Source organism: Ctenopharyngodon idella, chromosome 5, assembly GCF_019924925.1.
Source record: "Ctenopharyngodon idella isolate HZGC_01 chromosome 5, HZGC01, whole genome shotgun sequence".
Lineage (NCBI taxonomy): Eukaryota > Metazoa > Chordata > Actinopteri > Cypriniformes > Xenocyprididae > Ctenopharyngodon > Ctenopharyngodon idella.
The window spans coordinates 10,742,206-10,766,250 of NC_067224.1; the positions used below are offsets into that span (position 1 = coordinate 10,742,206).

At 39.6% G+C, this 24,045-nt stretch overlaps 1 protein-coding gene across 5 annotated transcripts in view; it reads right to left on the reverse strand.

Moving 5' to 3' along the window:
- taf6 (TAF6 RNA polymerase II, TATA box binding protein (TBP)-associated factor) overlaps positions 1 to 24,045 on the reverse strand; it is a 75,999-nt gene that overhangs the window by 32,904 nt on the left and 19,050 nt on the right. For all 5 annotated transcript variants that reach the window (XM_051893802.1, XM_051893804.1, XM_051893801.1 and 2 more), the window contains exons 6-8: positions 18,151 to 18,270; positions 1,862 to 1,977; positions 1,523 to 1,600 (exon numbers count right to left, since the gene is read on the reverse strand). In XM_051893802.1, the coding sequence (XP_051749762.1) occupies positions 1,523 to 1,600; positions 1,862 to 1,977; positions 18,151 to 18,270 (314 nt within the window). The remainder of the gene's footprint in view (positions 1 to 1,522; positions 1,601 to 1,861; positions 1,978 to 18,150; positions 18,271 to 24,045) is intronic.

A 24,045-nucleotide genomic window follows, 5' to 3' on the forward strand; every position in this document is an offset into this window, starting at 1 on the left:
AACGAGTAGCACTTTAATTCACAAATGTGATCTAACAAAGGTAAAGGGCAAATATTAACTATATGTGCTGTTTATATTGCTTGTATTTGGGATGAAATAATGCATTAGCTCATTGTCTGGTAAATATCCAATGTGCTAGATCGACATTAGAATATCATATTAATAAAAGCTGGATGACTTGTGTTGCTAAATGGCATGCAAATAATTTTAAAATATATTGTATGGTGAACAAAATGCTGTATTACTGTTACTACAAATAAAGTTCCTTCTGATTATGCTATGTTAGCCTCTTGACAAAATAGCACTGTCTCTGAGGCATGGTACAAACATGTTATATATATATGATAAATCAAGAAAACAAGAGATTCGCCGTGTTGAGTTATATAACAATGACTAGTTTTCTGTCAATAAAAGTATGCAAACAGTTGCTCATCTGTCTAATAAAACAGTATATTAAAGCATCTTTGTTGTTTCCATTGTTTCAAGGGTAACAGAAATCAAGGGTAACGGATATGACGTCACTGACAGGCGACGCAATGATACAGGCCGTTACACTGGTTAAAATAGCTGATTTCTCTGGATTTAAATGTTGTTGGAAACATTTGGGATGATATAAGTACACAAGTCAACAAAATATATAACACTGTTTTAGTGGTTTTTGGATATTTTAATCCAAAAATCTTGCATATTGTGCCTTTAACTTGCACCAGAAACTTTTTATTTAGTTTTATTTTGAAACTTTCAGGAGATTGTACTCATTTTTGCTACAACATTTTATCACTTTGATAAGACAATCTTATTTTCTTGATTAATTTTCTTTGGTAATTAATCAAGCAGACTTGCTGGAACATTATATATTCAAATAACCCTAATATGTCTCTTATGTAAAGAGTAACTGCTGAATTTGTTAACTTTCAGAGGGGGTGTACTCATTTATGCTGAGTACTGTATAGCACTTTCATAATTCATAATTTGAATAAAAGTTTTGTTTTTCATGCTGCCAAGAGGATCAACAGTCACATACACACATGATAACCTTAGCAATGGACAGAACAAAAAATGTATCTCAAAAATAAGCAATGTAAATGCAGAATAGATAAATAGAAAAATGTTCAGAATTTTCTTATGGTGACAACTATTTGTTATAAGTCAGCAGGACATTCAAGCCCTCACAATGTTTTTGAAATGCTGTTGCTATTATTTTTTAAAAGTAACGACTTGAAAATGTTGTAACCTTGTAAATTTCTCATTGTACATTGCTATTCTTGTTATGGTGATGCTTAGTAGCCTTGCTTACACATTACATCTGCTTTGTAAGACAACCCTCACTAAATTCAAAGCACCCTCAATGATTTGATTCTGGAACTGGGCCTAAACTAACACTTATTAGTTCACTTATATGTGTGCATGTGTATGAGAGAGCTAAAGGTCTAACATATCACCTATTTTACTGGTTTTAGCAATTTTACACTGGTTAATAAAGCAGTTATAGCAGATATAAGTGGTCCATGAATGTACTCACGCCCTCAGAGATGAAGGTACTAAACCTTGGCAGCATCTGGTACAGCCCTGGGTCTGTTGCTATGCTCTGCAGTGCCTCCTGGTGGCATAATTACAGCACCAAATGACATAATGTAAATTAGAGGGACAAAATTACAATGTCTTTAAATGTTTTTGTTTTAGGTGGTGTTTTGTCAAACTTGCTTGTATATCATAATGCAGAAAGATATTCAAAATACAGCTAAATGTCACAGGGACTAACATTTTAGGGAAATAATGCAAAATACAGTTTAATGGCTGATAAATTTTACATTTACATGTGCTGAAAGTTATTTTGGACCCTGCACACACACAAACATACCGCTCTTTTGGCTTCACAAGATCCCACACAAGCTTCAGTGATCTCTTTATAGTACAGTTGCTGTTCCACAGAGAGCTCGTGTGTGCTACGCGGCTTCATCCGCATCTTCTCCTTTCCTAAAAAAAAAAAAAAAAAAAAAAAAAAAAAAACCACCACAAGAGAAAGGTGCGAGTAAGATTGGAAAGTCAGTAGAATAAAATTAACTAAAACACCAGAGATACAATTGCAATCAAAATTATTCAACCCCACAGACACTAACAATTTATAAATGTAAGCTTTTAAAAAAAAAAAAAAAAAAAAAAAAACATATATAGCACTTTAGTGGCATATTAAGTGATAACTATATATAATGTAGTATTTTTGAGTTACAGTATTTTTTCATAATGCAGTTATGTCATAATTGTTCGACATTTTAAGTTTTTAAATAACTTACTAATATGATATGGTACACAATTGTGATAAACCGCAATTAATCAAAGCTTTTGGTAACCCTATAACACCACTTTATTAGATTAAGTTATAACATATGCATAAATTAATGTGCTGAAGTTGATTAGCAAATATGTCCAAAATAAAATAGCTCTCATACAAGCTAAGAGAAAAAGGCTATGGCTACAGAACATTTCCAAGACACAAAAGTTACCAGAGACACAGTTGGCAGCATCGTTTGTAAGTTTAAAATGTATGGTACCATAGCAAATGGAAGAAAAAGAAAAAAAGATTGTGGCAAGCTGGGCGAGGCCGAGAGCCCTGGGAACAGAGCGAGGCCGGTGGAGAGAGTGCTAATGAGCTTGAGTGTCACAGAGGAGCTCCAGAAGGATAAAAGGAGGAGTTACGACAAGACGAGAAAGGACCAGGTTTAGACTTTATGTTGGTGTTTTGTTATAGTTTAAGCAGCAGTTATCTGTGAGGAGGTGCTGCTTTATTTTTGTTTTGTTGTTTGTTTATTTTATGATTAAAGTTACACTGATCATTTGCCGGTTCCTGCCTCCTTCTTCCCTGAGCCTTTAACATTGTTACAAAGATGTTTAATCAGAGCAGCCGAGAAAAAAAAAAAAAAAATGAATTAACTGCCAAAGACTTGCTATAACCTGATAAAAGGAGGAACACTTAAATATAATGGTTCTTTGTTGGCATTGATGGTTATCATGAAGAAGCTTTAACATCCATGGAAACTTTCCATTGCACAAATGGTTCTTTATAGTGGAAAAGGTTCTTTAGATTATAACAAATACTCTTCACACACTCAGAAGAAATGTGTAGAAAAATCACACATAAGTGCAGCACTTGTGTCTATATTACATAAAACTGTGTTGGAAGAATTCAGTTGTTTACACATAGTTATGTGTAGTTTTAAAATGAACACAACCTGTGTGTTTGTTCACAGCATCCAACACAATCTGTGTAGCCAAGAACATCCACAATGTGTTAATATTACATGTTTACACATCTTTGTGTGAATCTCAGAGGTGTAGTGAAAACCAGTCCTCCAAGACCAAGACCTTTCAAGACCAGAGGTGTGGTCAAGACCAGACCGTCCAAGACCAAAACAAGACCATTCAAGAGTGGATTTAATGAGATAATTAATCAATCAAGTGATGATTGTGCATTAGTGATGGACACTTGCTGTTAATAAGCAGAATCACAGAAGAAAAGATGAGCAACAAGAACAGAAAAAAAGAGAAGAGGCGAGCAGAAACCAAACAACTACAACTGACTTCCAGCCACAGCCTTAGATGAAATCAAGTGAAGATGAAAGAAGACATATCTATCAAGATCTCAGTGGAGGATGATTAAACAATTCTAAAAACAGCATTACCAGCATCACTTAAGTTTAACTGGTTTGACTAGAATTTCTTTGAATTTCTGTCATACGTCTAAAAAAGTTCTCATTGAAATATAACAGTGGCTTAGATATTGATGTTTCATTGAAAATGTTTGGTTTGAAGTCAACAATATGGAGATCAGTGTTTGCTTTAGTTGGGCTCTTGACCCTTGACTTTTACAAAAGTTTTTAAAGCATTAGTTTTTCCTCTGGCTGCTATAACTTTGTTTTTGCAGAACACATTTGTTTTGACAAGCAAAACCAAGAGAAAATATGATCTAGTGATGTTGGCTACCTGTTGATCATGTAGTGACCTGATTCACTGATCTCATCCAGTATTTAATGTGCAATTATATAGGTGATGTTTTATTAATTTTGTATATTTTTTATAGTAGCCCTATTATTCTTCAGCTTGAGATTCAATAGTGTTGTGACAATCAGATAATCTGGAAGATTACAAAGACAAATTGTGCACAGATAGTTTTGAACTACTGCATAATTTAGACACACACAGACATTAAGAATCAGTGTATTGAAGGGGTGGATTCTGAAATCTACTGCCGCTTCAATATATCTTGTTTTTCATTGTGACAAGTCCACAACTTGATCCAATTATGCCAGGGGACAAGACCCTGAGGAAAAGAAGAATATTGATAAAGAGCTGATGGGAATGAGCTTTCAAAAGCCGACTGAGACCATGAGGTGATTGTCAGTAATTTCTGGGGAGACCATAGCAAAATTTATTAACATGATGTTGGTTGCCCTATTGGCAAGAACTGTTTAGAAGTTTAGGATTCAGCATTACGATAAATCCCTGAATCTGTGAGGCTGTGTTGATTTTGAACTAATGTGTCTTTATTATAGTTTTTACTCCTGCAGGTCATTAGACATGGCACAGAATAATTCAAAGACATGGTGGTGGTTAAAAATGAGACTGATTTTGTTGATTTAAAGAGAAAGTTAAGTGAATTCAACATTTAAGCAAAAGATAACCTACTAGAATAAAAGATTGTGGTAATGGTTTTTATTTGAAAAATATACATTTACATTTTAAACTTGGTTAATGATTATTCTCTATATAGTAATGAATTTAATATTACATTCTGTCTAAGTTACAGTCTTGAGAGGCTGTTGAAAAGATTATTTGTGCAGTGAGAGAGAGAGAGAGAGAGAGAGAGAGAGAGAGACTGCTGGGGTGAAGGCAAGGATGGTACTCTGTCTGTCTGTAATCAGCCTGCTAAAGCTCAAACAAAACAAAGATATTAGAACTAAAACAACCCAGCTGACTTTTCTAAAAAACAAATTATAGTGAAGAGACATGCTTTGAGACTGAATAAGAGTAAAACCTACAGGAAAAATGTGAAGTTTAAATATGTTTTAAGATTTAACACCAAAAGCAAACCTTAACAATAAGCAGTTCATATTCATGTGTCTTGTGTGAGTGTGTGTGACGGTGACTGAACTTTGTTTTGTATGTGTTCGTTTGGGGAAATATTCTGTCCTCAGTGTGTGTATATGTCATTAACCTCTGGAATGAGGGTTTTATCATTACAGATGGGTTAAGTGAAATGACAAATTTTGACAAGCCAATATTTCGGATTGAATCTGATGAAAAGACGATAGAGAACATGGGACAAGCTTTAAGTGGATTGGTTATCCAGCTCTGTCTGCTAATTATGACTTTTGTCATTTACGATGTTGATTTGATTTGATTACTCTCTGGATTAGTATGTTTAATTAAGAACATTTATATAAATTGGAATTGTGGAATTGAAGATTGCCGTCCATGGGTTAAAAACCCTTGTCTAAATTCAACTGAGGGTCTAAATTTAAACGGTCTTTTTTGTTTGATCAGAATGATAAACGTAAATGTTATAAGATTTGACGGCAGAGACAAAGTGACACATTGACAAAGTCACTAGTAATTTATCCAGAGAAAGAAACCCCTCAAATTTATGGAAGGCTGGTGGGCAAACAAAGGAGGAGTGAATGTAACTGATAAAAGTTTTATTTTTCATCCATTAAATGGATGCATGACATTAGCTGTCTAGAGAAATATAATTTATGTAATAAGGGTTGAAGGTGAAAGAAGCTATAAGGCTGTCTGTGTAGATTTGAGATTTGAGAAAAATAATACTTTGGTTTCTGCAAAACAGTAGAGATAATAATGGGACTGAGACAATAATGATAATATATTTTTGGATCTACAGACTAACAATTTGATGGGATAGAGTGACAAAATTATAAGCAGTTGAAATTATTGTGAAAAAAGATGTAAAACTGTTTCAAAAACAGCTTTAAAGAAATTGATAAGGTCTTATAGTACAAATTTGAATAATTTCAGTGGCAAGCCTAATGAAATGATAAGGATCACTGCCAAAGAAGAGGGTTAAGATTTTGGTCATTTAGCCTAAGCAGTTATAACTGACAAGACATTTGAGTTTAAAACTGACTTTAAAGGAAGTCTTAATTATTTGATTTCGAATGCTGTACTGTTGACATGGTCTGAGTACTGTGAAATGTTGTGAAAATTGAGTTTCAGATAAAAAAATCTGAGTTAGAACACAATTTTGTTTTTAATCTTAAAAATTATCTATAAGGGGTATAGTGAAAGGAGTGGTTTTACGATCCATCTTCTTGTATTATATAACGAATTAGAAATTATAGTTTTCTAAAAACCAGTGTATATATCCTGGTGTTTATGATTACAGGCAATGTCTGTATCTAGTATCTGAGGAGTGACTTAGGGTCTGGCCCATGCCAGGAATGCAGTAACAGTGCTTACTCATTTAGCCCGGCTTCCAGAGAATAAATATGTATTTGTTTTGTAATCAAGGAATTTGATGTTAAACCGAATAGCCAGGATTGATGTAAAGACAACTAGTTAAGTCCTTCAAGGGAAAACCTATTGTCTATTTTATACAAATTGTAACCTGCCAGGGGAGCATGGGTCAGCAATGTTAAATTTTGAAGCGGCCTAAATTGTTAGACCAGATGTGGTGTTTAGGACTCCACATTGGCCTTTAAGGGGGGATATATATGTATAATTGTTGTGAAAATGTGAATGTACACAGAGCGGCCCACGAACTCCTTGTGAGACTTGAAGCTGGCTTCTGCGGATGAAACAGTAAACTATTATTCAGTAAAATTTTCTTCAATTTATTCTTTTTTTTAAACTCTAACTCCGGATCTTTATTTAACATATCTGGTCTTTTGGGTCCTTAACTGTAAAATTCCCCTACAGTATGAATCTCAACAATGGCGACTAAACATCACAAAACAACAACTAAAGTCACAACAAAACAACAACAATAAAATAAAATCAAATAGAATAGTAAGAATAAAGGAACATACTAAGACAATTCATCTGCATAATTTGTTTATGCTGCAATGCATGCTAGGAGTCATGGATGAGATTTGTACTATGCTGGTACCCAGCATGCATTGCAGCATTAAGCATTTTGTTGATTGTCACCGTTGTTGAGATGTATATACTGATTTTTGATGTCTTTATGTGTCTGAATGATACAGTAGTTCAAAACTTTCTCTGCACAATGTGTTTTAAAAATCTGTCAGATTGTATTAACAATGCTGGATCTCGTGCTGTTGAATTACTGGGCAAATTTAATGGATAAAGCAAAATTAATTAAACCTCACCTATATAATTATATGAAATATTGGATGAGATCAGTAAATCAGGTCACAGTTGTTGTTGTTGTTGTTCAAATGCCCAGTCTTGCCCGACTCTTTGTGACCCCATGAAATACAGCATTAAAATACCTCACAGATCATTTATGAATCCATGTTGTAAATACCCATTTCTGACTACAGTCAAGAACAGGCTGTTTTCGTGCATGTGCCTTTAAATGCAAATGAGCTGCTGTGCCCCGCCCCCTCTCTACGATCACAGTTCCTGCCTCAATCAGATTCTCCACCAAATACAAACAAGACATCTGCTTGGTTTTGATTATCATCTATATCGCGAACACTCTCATGGATAGCATAGTTTTTCTTTCATCAAAGTTTATTATTTCCACGCATTTTAAAGCTATATCAGTTTAAACTTCTAATGGATCGCATTCTGAGCACACTTATCTGTGTCTGTGAATGTAAACAGCAGGCAACGTTACAGAAATCGTGTGTGTATATTAGATCTGTGACGCATTCTCTTCAAAAATAAAACTAATCCACTGCGTTCAGTGGCTCAGATGTCAGGAGTAAATGAAGACTGTTATGTTCACTCTTACATCCAAAAACAAAACATCTCAATTACTTACCAGACACTGTTGTCGCTACAGCTGCTCGAGCTCGGAGATAATGGCGGACAGCGTACAGCTTGCTGAGGGCGGAAACTATGGTAATACAGGACTGTCAGTCAGTGGCCATGGGCGGGGCATGAGGAATGTGACGTCACATTACTCAGATAATAAAAACGGCTTGTCTAATGAGACTGCTTTGGTTTAATGGGGATTTAAAAAAAAAAAGGAGTGGGTGGATTTTTATCATTGTAGGGTGGTTGTGTTCACACACTGCCAACACACATTTATATCCAAACACCTTGTAAAAGTGGATTTAGCATAACAGGTGACCTTTAATGTCTTCTTTTATCCTCAGTTGATTTCATCTAAGACTGTGGCTGAAGTCAGCTGTAGTTCTTGTGTTTCTGCTCATCTCTTTTTTCTGTTCTTGTTGTTTCTCTTTCCTTCAGTGATTCTGCTTGTTAATAGCAGATAACCTTCCTGACACATTAACTGTGTTAAAATCGATAACACCATGAATGTGTCAAAATTAACAAAACAACCGTTGTCCCAAATTTCTTTGATGTGTAACCCAAGTGGAGTTGGTTTTTAACACTGGACGTGACAAAGCGACCGTTGCAAATCCATTTGCTCTTCATGTTCAGAAGTTGCACAAGTGCTTGAAATACGTCAGAAATGGGGCAGCAGTTTACTGTCGGGAATTTATCATGTTGTGTCATGCCGCATCCAGTGTAGACAGCATCACTTATTTTAATGCTTTTGTCACATCGTGCCGTTTGCGTCTGGTGTGGACACACTGTAAGTTTGTTGTAGTTGTTTTGTTTCGGCTCGTCTCTTCTTTTTTTTTCCTGTTCTTGTTCCTCTTTCCTGCAGTGATTCTGTTTGTTAACAGCAGGCATCCATCACTAATGCTCAATCATCACTTGATTAATCACTTAATTATATTATTAAGTTCAATCTTAAATGGTCTTGGTTTTGGAGGGTCTGGTCTTAACTCTACTGGTTAACCTTCCTAACATTTAATGTGCTAAAATCATTAACACAGTGAATTTGTCAAGATTAACACAAGTGCTGTCCCAAAACTAACACAGAGACATGTAAGAATTTAACACAGTTTGAGTCAGTTTTAACACATCTTTTCTAAGAGTGCACTAAGAAAAAAAAAAAAGGTCCTTTTACTAACTGTTCACTGAAAGGTTCTTTGGGAAACCAAAAATGGTTCTTCTATGGCATCACTGTGAAAACCCCCTTTTGGAACCTTTATTTTTAAGAGTGTAAAAACACTAAACATGCACTGACTTTATGTTCGGAAACCTCGACAAACGCCACTATTGAACAAGAGAACAAAAAAGGCTGACTTGAATTTGCTAAAAGGAAATAGGAAAGGCATGTGGGAGTTCTGGAAGAATGTTTAATGGAGTGATGAGGCCAAACTGGAACTTTCTATACCCATGAATCAGCAGTATGTCTGGCACAAAAAGGCATGGCGTATGACAGAAGAACACCATGTTTAGGGTCAAACGTGGAGGTGGGTAAGTGTTGTTATGAGGGTGCTTTCCTGCTGCAGGAAATGAAAATTTTGACCATGTGACCGACATAATGGATTCTTTGAAGTATCAGGACATTTTGGCAAAGTTTGTGATGACTTCAGTATGTAAACTGTAGCTTTACTGGATCATTGGACTTTCCAGCAGGACAATGATCTGAAGTATACATCCAAATCTACCTAAGCTTGGTTCAAGGATCGGTCTTGGAATGTTCTTGAGTAGCCTGCTCAGTCTCCATATTTAAATTCCCTTGAAAATCTTTGGTGAGATTTGAAAAAAGCAGTGGCAGCATGGAAACCAAAGGTTCTCTTTCTAACATTTGTTCAGTATCTCACTATGGGACCGCCTCAGGCGTGACAGATCGTGGAAGCACCAATAACACCACATCTGCCAACCATGGCAGACCAATCACTGCAGCGATCAGGGAGTCCCGCCTCCCTGTATATAAACTGCAGCTACTGCCATTTCGTCATTCTTGCTCTCTTTTCGGAAGCTATTCTCAGCAGACTTTGGGAATTATTGCTTAACAGTTTATAGACGGAGCCGCAAGGTAATGTCCCAAATGCAATATATTCTTAACGTTTGTTGAGTGACTTGCCACTTAGAGTAAGATAACTAACGCGTCAAGGCGAGTTTTCTGCTTTAAGTTTTTCTATTTATTTTTCTGAGTTTTTGGCACGCTCACCACACACCAAAAAGAAGGAAAAGAGCTCTCTATCGCAGCACAGCTCCATACTAGTTGTCACGTTGTGGTGGGCTTACCGGATGAATAGAGTGCAGACTTCATGGCCACTGCAAAAGAGCTGGAGAGCCCCGGAGGAAAAGGTCGTCCTCCTCATCGGTGTGCGTGTGGAATGTGGATTTCTGCGAAGGATTCACACGGTCGCTGCATCTCCTGTTTGGGCCCTAAACACGCTCAGGCAGCGCTGTCCAACCCCGAGGGCTGTCCTCACTGCACGTCGTTCTCGGTTAAAACCCGAGAGCGGAAACTTTGCGTTGCAGTAGCTGGGAAATCGGACCCATGCCTCTCTGCTCAACCCAGAGAGGAACCGATGGATTGTCCACAGGCTGCCAGCTAGTGGGGTGAGATGACGGAGAAGGTGTCACCCGTCCTTCCCCCGCTGTTTGAAGATCCGTTAGCGGGAGAGGAAGATGACGATGACGAAGTATTGTCGACCATCCTCGAGGACGAAGATGACAATGATGAAGATGCTATTCTTCCCCTGATTCAGTCGCGTCCACCGAGTGCACAGGAAGAGAGCTCACCCTCCCCTGTGCAGATGTATACAGATCTACTCAAGATCTGTCGCAAGGCCGCGGCTAGACTGTCGATCGACTGGCCATCCCAACCAGCAGGTCAAGGGGCCTAAGAGTCCAAAGAGACCTATATGATGGAAAGAGACTTCTGTCACTTCTCCCTCCAGCGAGGCAGTTTATTCCAGCCGTCCCGGCTTGTGTGGCTGAAATGAAGAGGTTTTGGGACAGGCCTTCCCACTGAGTACCTGTCAAGGGCTTTTCGAGTCTGGATGTTCAGGGAATGGAGGATTTGGGGACGGCGGATCCTCCCCCTGTATAATCATCTGTGGTGAAACATTTGCACCTGAGTCGCAGGGCATCGCTCTCTTCAGCCGAAGCCTCGCTGCCAGGGAAAACAGAGCGTTTTGCCGGCTCTGTTTTTCAAAAGATTTATAAATCTTCTGCACTGGCCATTCGTGCTTTGAATGCGACGTCCCTCCTTACAGCATATCAAGTGGCGTTATTAGAGGAGATGGGGCGTCAGCTGGACTCCGGATCTCCCAACCCAGCGCTCTGGGAGGAGATATGCGTCATTGCAGATTTAAACCTGCGCACGTCCCGCGGAGCAGTTCAAAGTTGTGGTCGGAGTATGGGCTTAGCAGTTGTGGGAGAGAGATCGCTATGACTGGGTTTGTCCGAGCCATCCGAATTTCAGGCCTTCAGGAAAAGGAGGACATTCTGAATATCAACCTTCCCATCCTGCTCCACCACAACAGCTGGGAAGCATGGGCCCTCAGTCAAAGCCCAGTTTCGTGAAACCGAAACAGTCTTTCGCAGCCGCAGCAACGAAACACTGGTCGGCCACCCCTCAGGGGAACAAAAAGAGGCGGTCGACCTGAGACATCAGTTTGGCATCAGGAAGGGTTTGGAGACAGCACTCAGGGTTTCTCTGTCCCATCCCTTCAAAACGATTCCTTTCTCCCTCCCGCGGGGAAAAGGAGAAGAAATTTAAATGTGAAATGTGTTTGTGTGGACAGTTCAAAGTCCAGTGCTCGTGGGAAAATAGCCCATGTTCCCCTGGTGCCCCCCAAAGAATTGTCTCTTCCTCCACCTACGAGGTTGGTTCTGAGGGAGTAGGGTTGGGTATCGAGAACCGGTTCCAAATTTCAAAGAACTGGGGATTCGATACGATGCGTGCATTTTGATTCTGGTTATCGATTCCTGACTTTTTTCAGTCATTCTCGCACGGCGAACGGTAGTGAGCATTTTACAGTTTTATCTATCTGCTAGAACCTGCGACAAAGACCTTATCTCATCACGCACGTGCACAGTTCATTACAATCGGCACTGACTTTTGCTTCAACACTGCATTAATCTGAAGGAATGCACCGTGTTTAAGGGGCCGTTCACACGTCGCGTCTAAAAACGTGTGGAAACCGCGGCCGCTTTCTCCTTTCCAAAGCGCTTGCGCTCCCGTGGCGTCTGTTGTTGCTATGCAACCATGAACTGCGCTCTCTCAGATGACAAGGAAGTATCAGCAAAGGATAAATTGATTTCTAGCCCTTGCATTAGCTTTACTACTAGATATATTTTTGGAGATGAGAAATAAAACCCGCACTGTACAGCTATGATCAGCTGTTCGGATGTGCTTTCGATGTTGTTACGGAAAGGCCGAAGCTAATCGGTTGGTTCTTGTCACATGACCTGCGGTGCGCTTGCGGCATTCTGAAAAGTTGAGATGTTTTCATCTCGCCGTGGCATAGGCATGCCTGGAAACAATTGAAATAACGAACATTTTAAATAACGTGCCTACATTTGAAATAACGAACTCGCACGTGCAAAAGACACGATATGTGCACGGCCCCTAAGAAACCGGCGTAACTCTCCCAGCTGCGAGTCCTGCTACAAAGCACCAGATACAGCTAATATTAGCAATAGCAGCATTTCACACTCAGGTACAAAACACAGATGAAAAGACATTCACCTTCGAATTAGAGCCGTATAATTCTGGATAAACTGACAATCAGTTTTGTTTATTTTTTTAAATTAGTGATCACGATTAAATACATTCGGGCAGCTACAGGACAACATTTTCTAGTTTATTTAAAATTAGCCTATATTAGTTTGAATCATTCATTCAATCACTTCTTAAAAATTATTTAATACTGTTTTATTCATGAATACTTGTTTAGTTAATGGACGATCCACCGTTTTGAATGACTAATTCATTTTTAAACATTCACTTGTTGCCACCTAGTGGAGTACTAATGTATTCAATATTACTGACTTTGCATTTTAATCTCTCTTATGTTACTGCCTCCAATAGCAAGTGCCTGTTATATATTTTATGTTGTATTTTTTTTGTGTTATACCTAAATAGTTTTGGTTTGTAATTGCTTCTGATCATTCCTTATTGAAAGTGTTATTTATTTCATTATTAGACGAATTGTCACAGTTAACAGTTACAGCCTACTGGTTACAGCCTAAATGGGGCAAGAATAAAAGGTAAAAACATTATTCTTGAAGTATTTGCTCTTTTTTTCTCTCCATAAAAAAAAAAAAAAAAAAAATATTGGAATCGGAACCGAGAATCGATAAGAACCGGATTCGATAAGCAGAATCGGAATCGCTAAAATTAAAACGATACCCAACCCTATGAGGAAAGACAAAAGTGCATAAGCATCCCATCACAAATAAAGTTTTCTCTGACGCATACAGGCCAAGGGCTGAGGGCGCAGAGTGGGATAAAAATAAAAAAAATACCACAAAAGACTAAAACAATCACAAAAAATGATGAATATAACTCCTTCACTGGAGCGTTATTCCCCCTCTTCGCCACTAGAGTGTGCCACAGAACCGCTAGTGAGCGAAGCCGGGAAGGGCTCACTCGCTGCTCAGGCGGCGAACTGGCACGTATGCGCAGTTCATCCCTGGGTTTTAACCACGATAGACAGAGGATACAGACTTCAATTCGCTGTAAAACCTCCTGTGTTCAATGGAGTGGTAATTTCAGTGGCCCAAGGGGAAGCAGCTCAGGTTTTAGAGGAAGAAATACCCTCTTTAATGAGAAAAGGAGTGCTAAGAGTGATTCCAATGAAGGAAAGCCAGATGGGCTTCTACTCCCGTTATTTTGTGATTCCCAAACGAGGGGGAGGTCTCCATCCCATTTTAGATTTACGGGTCCTCAACAAACACCTCAGAAAATACAAATTAAAAATGCTTTCGCTCAGAACTTTGTGTCAAAGCATTCGTCAAGGGGATTGGTTCACCTCAGTGGACCTCCAGGATGCATATTTCCACATGCTCACAGGAAATATCTGGAGGTTCACTTATCAGGGCACAGCATACGAGTATACGAAAGTCCCATTTGGCCTTGCTTTAGCACCCAGAGTTTTCACAAAATGTGTGGAAGCATCATATCTGGACGATGTGCTCATCTGCGCGCCGTCCCCGTGGCAAGCAGAAAGCGATACATACACACTAGTGACACATCTGGAGAGATTAGATTTCAAGATAAACCAGATGAAGAGTTGTCTAATTCCTTCACAGGAAATAGTCTACTTGGGTCTCAGGTTGAATTCAGTGATGTTTCGAGCTTTCCTTTCAGAGGAACGCATCAAGACATTTCACAGCTGCCTCTCCCTTTTTCAATGAGGGAGTTGTGATAGAAATATTTTATGTCAACATGAAATATACAGAAAATGCAGACTAAGGATGCTCAGGTCAAAGAACAGTGATATGATTAGCTTAGATCATTACAAACCAATCACCAGAACAAACCACAGTGAACAAGACATTGATTTTTACTCAACTGTAAGACTTAAATGTGCATGTATCTTTCTATTCATGGAGACTCACTCTGTTGTTGTGACGAGTGACCTCCCGGCCGTAAATAAAACTTCATTTCTGCAAAGAGCAACTTGGAAGTCGTTTCAGGTATATGCTGTGCAGCTAAGGAAAGAAGTACTAAAGATTCTACGCTCAAAAGACCACAGCAGAGACAAAGATAGTGTTGGAAGACTATAGAGTCGCCCTCGGGGTGAGGCTGTAATACTCGGAGTTAGTATTAATGATCCTGTGTTGGACCAGCGTACAACTGAGAAGGACGGTGAGAGTGTATAGATGCTAAAGACTTGTGTGCTCATGTGTGATTGAGGTAGTGATAGTAGCTTCTTGACGGGACGCCGTCACCTTACTTCGGGAGGGGAATTACCTCGAAGTATTGGAATTGTGTTAGAAGTATTCGAGAAGGGAATTACCTCGAGATACTGTAGTATTATATTCTACTATATTCGGGACAGGAATAACCTCGAAGGTACTGATGTACTGTATTGGTACTGTAGTATTGTATTGTATTATATTCAGGACGGGAATTACCTCGAAGGTACTGTAGTACTGTATTGGTACTGTAGTATTGTATTATATTGATAACTGGAGGTTGTTTGAATTGTCAGTGGTGAAGTCAGATTAGTATTGGGAATTTCCACTACAGAGTTTAGTCTCTTTCGGAATGTGTCTTCGACTACTGGGTCTGATGGCCTCAACAGTGTCAGTAATTCCCCTGGGACTGCTGCGAATGAGGGATTTTCAGAACTGGACAGCGTTACAGGGCATTCGACCCACGAGCCATCTCAGCCACAGAGTGCGCGTCTCACCAGAATGCATGAGCGCTCTCTGTCATTGGAGAGCCCCATCTTTTCTCAGGACAGGATGCCTGGGTCCTGTTGTATTGAGGAAAGTGGTGACAACAGATGCATCTCTCACGGGCTGGGGGGTGGTGTTCGAGGGCAGAACAGTGAGGGGAGTTTAGTCTCCTGCACTGAGAGAGAGGCACATACATTTTCTAGAACTACTGACAGTGTTACTAGCTCTGAGACATTTTGTGCATTTTCTCAAGAATCATCATGTATTGGTCAGGACAGACAATAAAACGGTGATAGCCTACATAAATCGACAGGGAGGAGTGCATTCTAACAAGCTTCACTTGTTAGCAAAAGACCTGATTATGCAGCAGGACCCTCCTGTCATTACGCGCGGCGCACGTTCCAGGAATAATGAACAGGGGTGCAGATTTACTGTCCAGAGGAAATCCTCTGAATGGGGAGTGGAGACTCCACCCCCAAGTTATGCTCATGGTGTGGCAGAGATTTGGCCAGGCTGCCGTAGATCTCTTTGCATCGCGCAAAGATGCACAATGTCCCCTGTTCTTCTCTCTGGCTGGCAACGAAGCACCGTTGGGTGTGGATGCTCTAGCCCACGAGTGGCCAGACATGTTACTTTACACGTTCCCTCCGTTGAGCCTGATCGAGCCGACACTACGGAGGGTTCGGGAACGCAAACATGTAATGATTTTGATTGCGCCATACTGGCCAGGGAGACTTTGGGTTGCGGAGATTGTGCAACTGCTCTACAACCAGCCATGGCCGTTACCAGCGCGCAGGGATCTCCTCTCACAAGCACAGGGGGAAATATTTCACCCCTCCCCTCAGAAACTAGCTCTCTGCGCCTGGCCCGTGAGAGGCTAAATCTGAACGCAGCTGGGTTACCTCCGAAAGTGATTGAGACAATTCAAAATGCGAGGGCAGCCTCAACATGTTCTTTATATAATCTCAAATGGAGGGTGTCTGAGGTATGGTGCGCAGATAGGAACATCGTTCCTTTCTTGTGTTCAGTTTCGGATGTGCTGTTTTTTTCTACAGGACCTTCTAGATAAGGGCAGAGCCTTTTCTACAGTTAAGGTTTATCTGTCTATCTCGGCATGTCATGTGGGTCTTAACTCGGGTACTATTGGCCAGCACCCTCTCGTCTGTCGTTTTATGAGAGGGGCACGTCGGCTACTCCCAGTATCGAAGCCGCTGATCCCGCCCTGGGACTTGTCCGTGGTTCTGAACGCGCTCTCAAAAGCCCCTTTCGAGCCCATTGATAAAATTGCCTTGAAGCTACTCGCTTTAAAGACGGCTCTGTTACTTGCTCTCACTACAGCAAAAAGGATGAGTGAACTACATGCTTTATCAATTCACTCCTCATGTATGATGTTCGCTCCGGGTGGTCAAAAAGTCACTTTTAGAACTAACCCTGCATTTGTCCCAAAGTGTTTGATCACGCTGGTGCAGCTCAATCAGTGGACCTGCTAGCTTTTCATCCACCACCCTTTTCATCCCCAGAGGAGGAGAGGTTACACAATTTATGTCTAGTTCATACTCTGCATAAGTATGTTCAGAGAACCCACACACTTCGTAACAGCAATCAGCTATTTGTCTCGTGGGCTGACCCTTACAAAGGAAAACCTATCTTCCGTCAATGCCTTTCTCACTGGGTGGTGGAGGTGGATGTTACAATAATGCGAATTTAGAGCCCCCAATAGGACTACGAGCACACTCTACTAGAGGCATGGCTACTTCCTGGGCTCTGTTTAGAGGCATCTCTATTCAAGAAATTTGTGCGGCAGCCAGCTGGTCTTCTCCGCACACTTTTGCTCGTTTCTATAGACTGGATGTGACAGAACCCTCTCTGGCCCACTCAGTCCTGGGAGTGAGTAGTCAGGTTGTGTAATGCAATTTTATTAAGGGGCGAATTCCTCATTTTATTCTGTTTTCACCTCCGTCAGGAGCTATGATTCAGATAATTACCCACTCTTTCTTAGTCTGCTTCCTCAGCATATCGGCAATACGGGAGTTGTCTATATCCCATAGTGAGATACTGAACAAATGTTAGAAAGAGAACATTAGGTTACTGACGTAACCCCGGTTCTCTGATAACATGAAGTGAGGTATCTCACAAACATTGCCCTCCTTGCCTGTCCTGCACAGAGAAGAGATATGCGGAAAATGACAAAATGGCAGGTAGCTGCGGTTTATATACAGGGAGGCGGGACTCACTGATCGCTGCAGCGATTGGTCTGCCATGGTTGGAAGACGTGGTGTTATTGGTGCTTCTGCGATCGGTCACGCCTGAGGCGGTCCCATAGTGAGATACCTCACTTCATGTTATCAGAGAACCGGGGCTACATCAGTAAGCTAACGATATAAGTGAGCTGGAAGCTTTTGCACATATATTCCTAATTGCCTAATATTTCAGTAGACATATGTCAGAAATTTGTAAGCACTTATAAGCAATGTTTATTTAGGGTTATAATGAGTAAATGATTCTCTACAAAATTACATTTTGGGGGGGTTGAATAATTTTGTATATGGATGTTTATAGCCATATTTAATACATATTTGACTTTTTTATTTTATTTTAACTCAATAACTCAACCTTACGTTCTCAGAATCACTCAAATATGTATTATAAACTTTCTATGATGGTTTACTTATGCTTTACTTGAAGTGTTTTCATCCAATTATCAGAATGTCTTGCAGGTCAGGAGGGTTCAATAATTTTGATTGCAACTGTACCTTTTTAACTTAACTATTTTCTGACCTTTGACTTCAGCAGAGGTTGCACCCTGACCCTTAGACTGGATAGAGCCTTCCTCTTCCTGTCCAGGTTTGACAGCTTTGAGTGGCTCTGTAGACTCTGCCTTCTGCTGCTCTTTAGGGGCTGAGTGAGAAGGATAAAAAGGGTACAGATAAATAATTCACAAAATTATTTAATGTATTTTTAATGTAATAGACTTGAAATGGGATACTAGTGAACTACTGCATATTTAGTATACAGTGCATACAGTATATAGTGTCTACTGTTTTTTTTTTTTTTTTTTAAAGGGTTAGTTCACCCAAAAATGAAAATAATGTCATTTATTACTCACCCTCATGTCGTTCTACACCCGTATGACCTTCGTTCATCTTCGGAACACAAATTAAGATATTTTTGATGAAATCCAATGGCTCAGTGAGGCCTGCATAGACAGCAATGCCACCGAACTTCTTTCAGTGATTCAGTGATTCGGATTGTGTGTCAAACTGCCAAACTGCTGAAATCACGTGACTTTGGTGCTCCGAATCACTGATTCGAAACAAAAGATTCAAAGCAGTGTTTTGAAATTGGCCATCACTAGATATTGTTGAAAAGTCGTTATTTTGGTTTTTTGCCGCATAAAAAGTATTCTCGTCTCTTTCTAATATTAAAGTCCCCGTGAACCGGAAGCTGCAAACGACTTTTCTTCAGTGTTGTGACGTATTTCCAAGTGAAAAAGAATATTGAAAAGAGGGCAGGGTTTTACTTTAGCGCCCCTCCTCTCCATCTCTTGCTCATAGCAGACTAACGGTTGGAGGGGAGTGGTTTAAGTGTTTTCAACCCAAGCCGTCAAACTGACGTCATCTGAGAAGGAACGGCATTCCAGACCGGAAGTAACTTTTTAGATTTTGATTAAAGATTACCACGACAAACATTTTTTTTCAGTGCATTAACTTGCACGGATTAATTGTTCAGCACAAGACTAGTAATATAAGCAAACAAAATAAATAGGGTTAATTTTGATTTCATGACGACTTCAAGGTTGAACCACTGTACTCACATGAACGGTTCTGAATATGTTTTGAGTACCTTTCTGGATCTTCAGAAGTTCGGTGGCATTGCTGTCTATGCAGGCCTCATTGAGCCATCGGATTTCATCAAAAATATCTTAATTTGTGTTCCGAAGATGAGCGAAGGTCTTACGGGTGTAGAACGACATGAGGGTGAGTAATAAATGACATTATTTTCATTTTTGGGTGAACTAACCCTTTAACAGTATGTGAAACATTACGGTATATGTACTAAAAATTACTATTGATGTTGCTTCTAGTTCATTCTTCACTCAAGAAATGGAAGGTCATTGGGTACTGCATGCATAAAAATCATCTGCATACTGCACAAATAGTATGTAAGTTAATACTAGTTAATAGTAACAGTATTAACTAATTAACAGTATGAATGTAAGATATTATCATATTCAACAATGTTTTTGATCTGACTGCACTGACACTATTTGATGAGAACTGAACTGAGCTGGACGATGACATCACTGTTTTCTGCAGAGCTGCTTCATAGCAGAAAATAACTAATTTAAAGGGTTAGTTCACCCAAAAATGCAATTCTGTCATGGTTTAACCTCAATTTTATGAAGAGATGCAAGTGCTTTGTTTGCACAAAAAACATAATTTACCACTTTATTTACGAAAATATTGACCTGCAATCCAGTAGGGGGAGCACCATGATGTATGCGTGTAGCGTTGACTCAAGACCGGAAGTTGTTCCGTGACGCGCTTTGGATAATATTATTTTGTAAATATAGAGGTAAATTATGTGGCTTTTTTGCGCAAAGCACTCGTGTCGCTTCATAAAATTGAGGTTAAACCACTGGAGTCACAGGGTTTACTTTAATGATGTCTTTACTACCGTTGTTGACCTTGAATGTGTAAATTGCACTCCTCCCAATGGATGGACTGAAAACTCTCGGATTTCATCAAAAATATCTTCATTTGTCTTCCAAAGACGAATGAAGGTCTTACAGGTGTGGAACGACATGAGGGTGAGTAATTAAAGGATTAGTTCACTTCAGAATTAAAATTTCCTGATAATTTACTCACCCCAATGTCATCCAAGATGTTCAAGTCTTTCTTTCTTCAGATGAAAATAAATGGATTTTAGCAGTTAGCAATGGGTTTTCATTCCAGGATTTTAGCAGTTAGCAATGGGTTTAAGGTCCAAATTTCAGTTTCAATGTAGCTTCAAACAACTCTACATGATCCCAGCCAAGGAATAAGGGCCTTATCTAGCGAAACGATCAATAGCCGCGTTTCCACTGTCAGGCCTAAAGCGGGCGTGCTAGTGCGTGCCAGGGCCAGTCGCGTTTCCACTGTCACTTCCGGGGCTTGATCATGCCTCGTCGGGGCTTCCTCAGGGTCAATGGCCAGGGTTTTTCAGCCAGAGTTTTTCAGCCCGCCGAATACTTTGGTCCAAAGCGGGCCAGCTCGGGCTTGAGGAAGTGGTTACGAACAAAGGCGGAGTTAATCTGTGTGTGGAGACGGAGGCGCCATGGATGATTACATGTAGGTGACCAGCTAACATCAGCATTAAAGACTTTTAAAAACATTTTAGCTCAGAACTCACTTTCAGACAGCAGCAAGTGTTTGAAATAACTTTTGTTTGTGATCCGATGTGGATGCGCGCTACTACCATAGTAAACATGCTAAATACGACAGCTTGGAGAAATCAAGACAAATCATATACGTAGGCTATCACAATCATGTATTTATTTTATCTGTCAGCACGTCTCATCTCTTAACGGACTGTCTGATATCCATATTTAGCTCCGCATATTTCATAAAAAAAAACAACTCCAGTTTTTCGGGATTCCTCTGTTTCTCAGACTGAAAATATAACTGTTGGGACTGTCACTGGAGGGAGTGCTAAAGCTCCTCAGGTCATATTTTTGGTGGAAAATTTGTAGAAATTATCATTCTTTGTAAATGTGATGTAAACATACTGTCCCATGACTACAAATAAACCAGACACGACTGAATAGGTGTGTGTGTCCTCTTTCTTTTGTGAAATAACAGTAAATACCACTTTATTTCTGTGACTAATGTTTAATCTTGACACAAATTAATTCATTATGATCAATTTGTTTGGTAAAACATCGATGCTTTGGTTTTTAAATCTTTAACAAAATGCCAACAAACGCCTGCTTTTATCACGTTCATCTCGCTAGTTTCCAGTGATTTCTTTCTGATTATTTTTCTGATAAAACTTCCATTTGTTTGTGAAATGACGGGTTTGTGTGACATTGTTCCAGAGAGGCGTGTTACGGGCGGGTTTTAGTGAAGGGCTGCGGAGTTTCTGGCCTGACGGTGGAAATGCAGCGTGATTTTGGGCTTGGTACTACAAGTCCGGGGCTATTAGCCTAGCCCAGCCCGCTGAAAGCCCTGGCCCACACTGGCCCGACAGTGGAAAAGCGGCTAATAATTTTGGTATAACTTTATTTCATGGTCTTTTAACTAGTTGCTTATTAGCATGCATTACTAGAATATTGGCTATTTATTAGTACTTATTAAGCACATATTAATGCATTATTCTGCATGACCTTATTCTACATTCTAAATCCTACCCAATTCCTAAACTTAACAACTAACTTACTAACTATTAATAAGCAGTAAATTAGGAGTTTATTAAGGGAAAAGGCATAGTTAATAGTTTATATGTGTTCCTGTTTGTCATGGTCTGGGGCTGCATGAGTGCTGCCGGCACTGGGGAGCTACAGTTCATTGAGGGAACCACGAATGCCAACATGTACTGTGACATAATGAAGCAGAGCATGATCCCCTCTCTTCGGAGACTGGGCCGCAGGGCAGTATTCCTAAACCCTATTGAGCATCTGTGGGGCATCCTCAAACGGAAGGTGGAGGAGCGCAAGGTCTCTAACATCCACCAGCTCCGTGATATCATCATGGAGGAGTGGAAGAGGACTCCAGTGGCAACCTGTGAAGCTCTGGTGAACTCCATGCCCAAGAGGGTTAAGGCAGTGCTGGAAAAATAATGGTGGCCACAGAAAATATTGACACTTTGAGCCCAATTTGGACATTTTCACTTAGGGGTGTACTCACTTTTGTGGCCAGCGGTTTAGTTAATGGCTGTGTGTTGAGTTATTTTGAGGGGACAGCAAATTTACACTGTTATACAAGCTGTACACTCACTACTTTACATTGTAGCAAAGTGTCATTTCTTCAGTGTTGCCACATGAAAAGATATAATAAAATATTGCCTACGCGTGACGTAGGCAGAAGTACCGAGCAAGTGTTTACAAAGCAATCATGCAAAGACTAATGCCCGTTTCACACTGCAAGCTTGAGCGGCGCGTGAGCAGCGAGTGAGTGTAACTACATCGTCGTTGCAGGCACGCACGAGTATTCACGCTGAAAGCGTTTGTACGTCATCACAGCAGCGGCTCCAAGCTACATGTAAAGTGAGCATTTCTTTACGAAGAAGTTGGTCCTTTATAAACTTGATAGTCTTGAAAGTTTGTTAACATGGGGAGGTGTACAACATCTGCATGTGATCGGTAAACAACAAACAAACAAAAAGCCTTGTGTCATATTGCTGCACACGAATGAGGTAAGCTTTGTGTTTACATCATTTGCCGTGTCCACATTTACAAGACATCAAAAAAAAAAAAAAAAAAAGGACTCGGACTCGCAAACTCGGGTTTGATTTGGGTAATGCTAGAGCCTATATACCTGTCTGTGTAATAACTAAAATAAAGTTTATATATTTTCTGGCTAGTTTACTTTAGTTTATAATACACCATACTTTCACACAAACTGAATAATTAAAAACAAGTTTAAATGGATAAATCTTCTATAAATATTTTTTATTCTTAATTTTCTTTTCTGACATACTCCAATTATTGTTAAAACACACTAGACATGCTTATTCTGTGCTTTTTGAGCACTTTTTGTGTGAAATCATTTTTATTTTGTCCATCAAAAGTGTGCTTTCACTTTAATTGAGCGTCAGAAGCACAGCAAAAATAGACGGTCACACGCTGTTCCTGCTCCCGGTGCACGCCAAAAAAAAAAAGCGTCGCTCATGCTTGCGGTGTGAAACCGGCGTAAGTCAAACGCCACTTCAAAAAAGGTAAAACAACAATGTTAGACGATTTTGAAGTTGGAGGAGAAAATGAGATGAGAGTTGTTGCCCTACTGCGGTACTTGCACCTATGTCACGCGTGACCTTTCCAACGTGATTATGTAATGCATGCTGCATTGCAGAGCTAGTGCAAGACGAACATTTGTGGTAAAAAAAGTATACAATTTTTTTTTTAGAAAATGACTGATCTTTTCGCTAGATAAGACCCTTACTCCTTGGCTGGGATCGTGTAGAGCCCTTTGAAGCCTGTAAAAATCCTGAAATGTTTTCCTCAAAAACCTTAAAGTTCTTTTTGACTGAAGAAAGAAAGACATAAACATCTTGGATGACATGGGGGTGAGTTAATTATCAGGAAATTTTAATTCTGAAGTGAACTCATCCTTTAATGATAGAATTTTCATTTTTGGGTTAACTAACCCTTTAATAATTAATGATCTTTACAACAAAACTGAATCAACACTGAACTAACTTCTGCTGAACAATGACACTTTTTTTCTTTTTAGAGCTGCTTTACAGCTGAATTGAACTCTGATTCAATGACTCATCATTGAATCATTATTTTCCTGTTGACCACTGTAAAGGTGCTTTGAAACAATCTGTATGGTATAAAGTGCTATAAAACAACAAATTTATTAGACCACCTGTCATAATAAAGAGAAAACAATATATTAAAAACAATATATTAAAAATATTTCAGGAATCTATCAAAAACTTATTTAAAACTAAAAATTGTATTGTCATTTATTA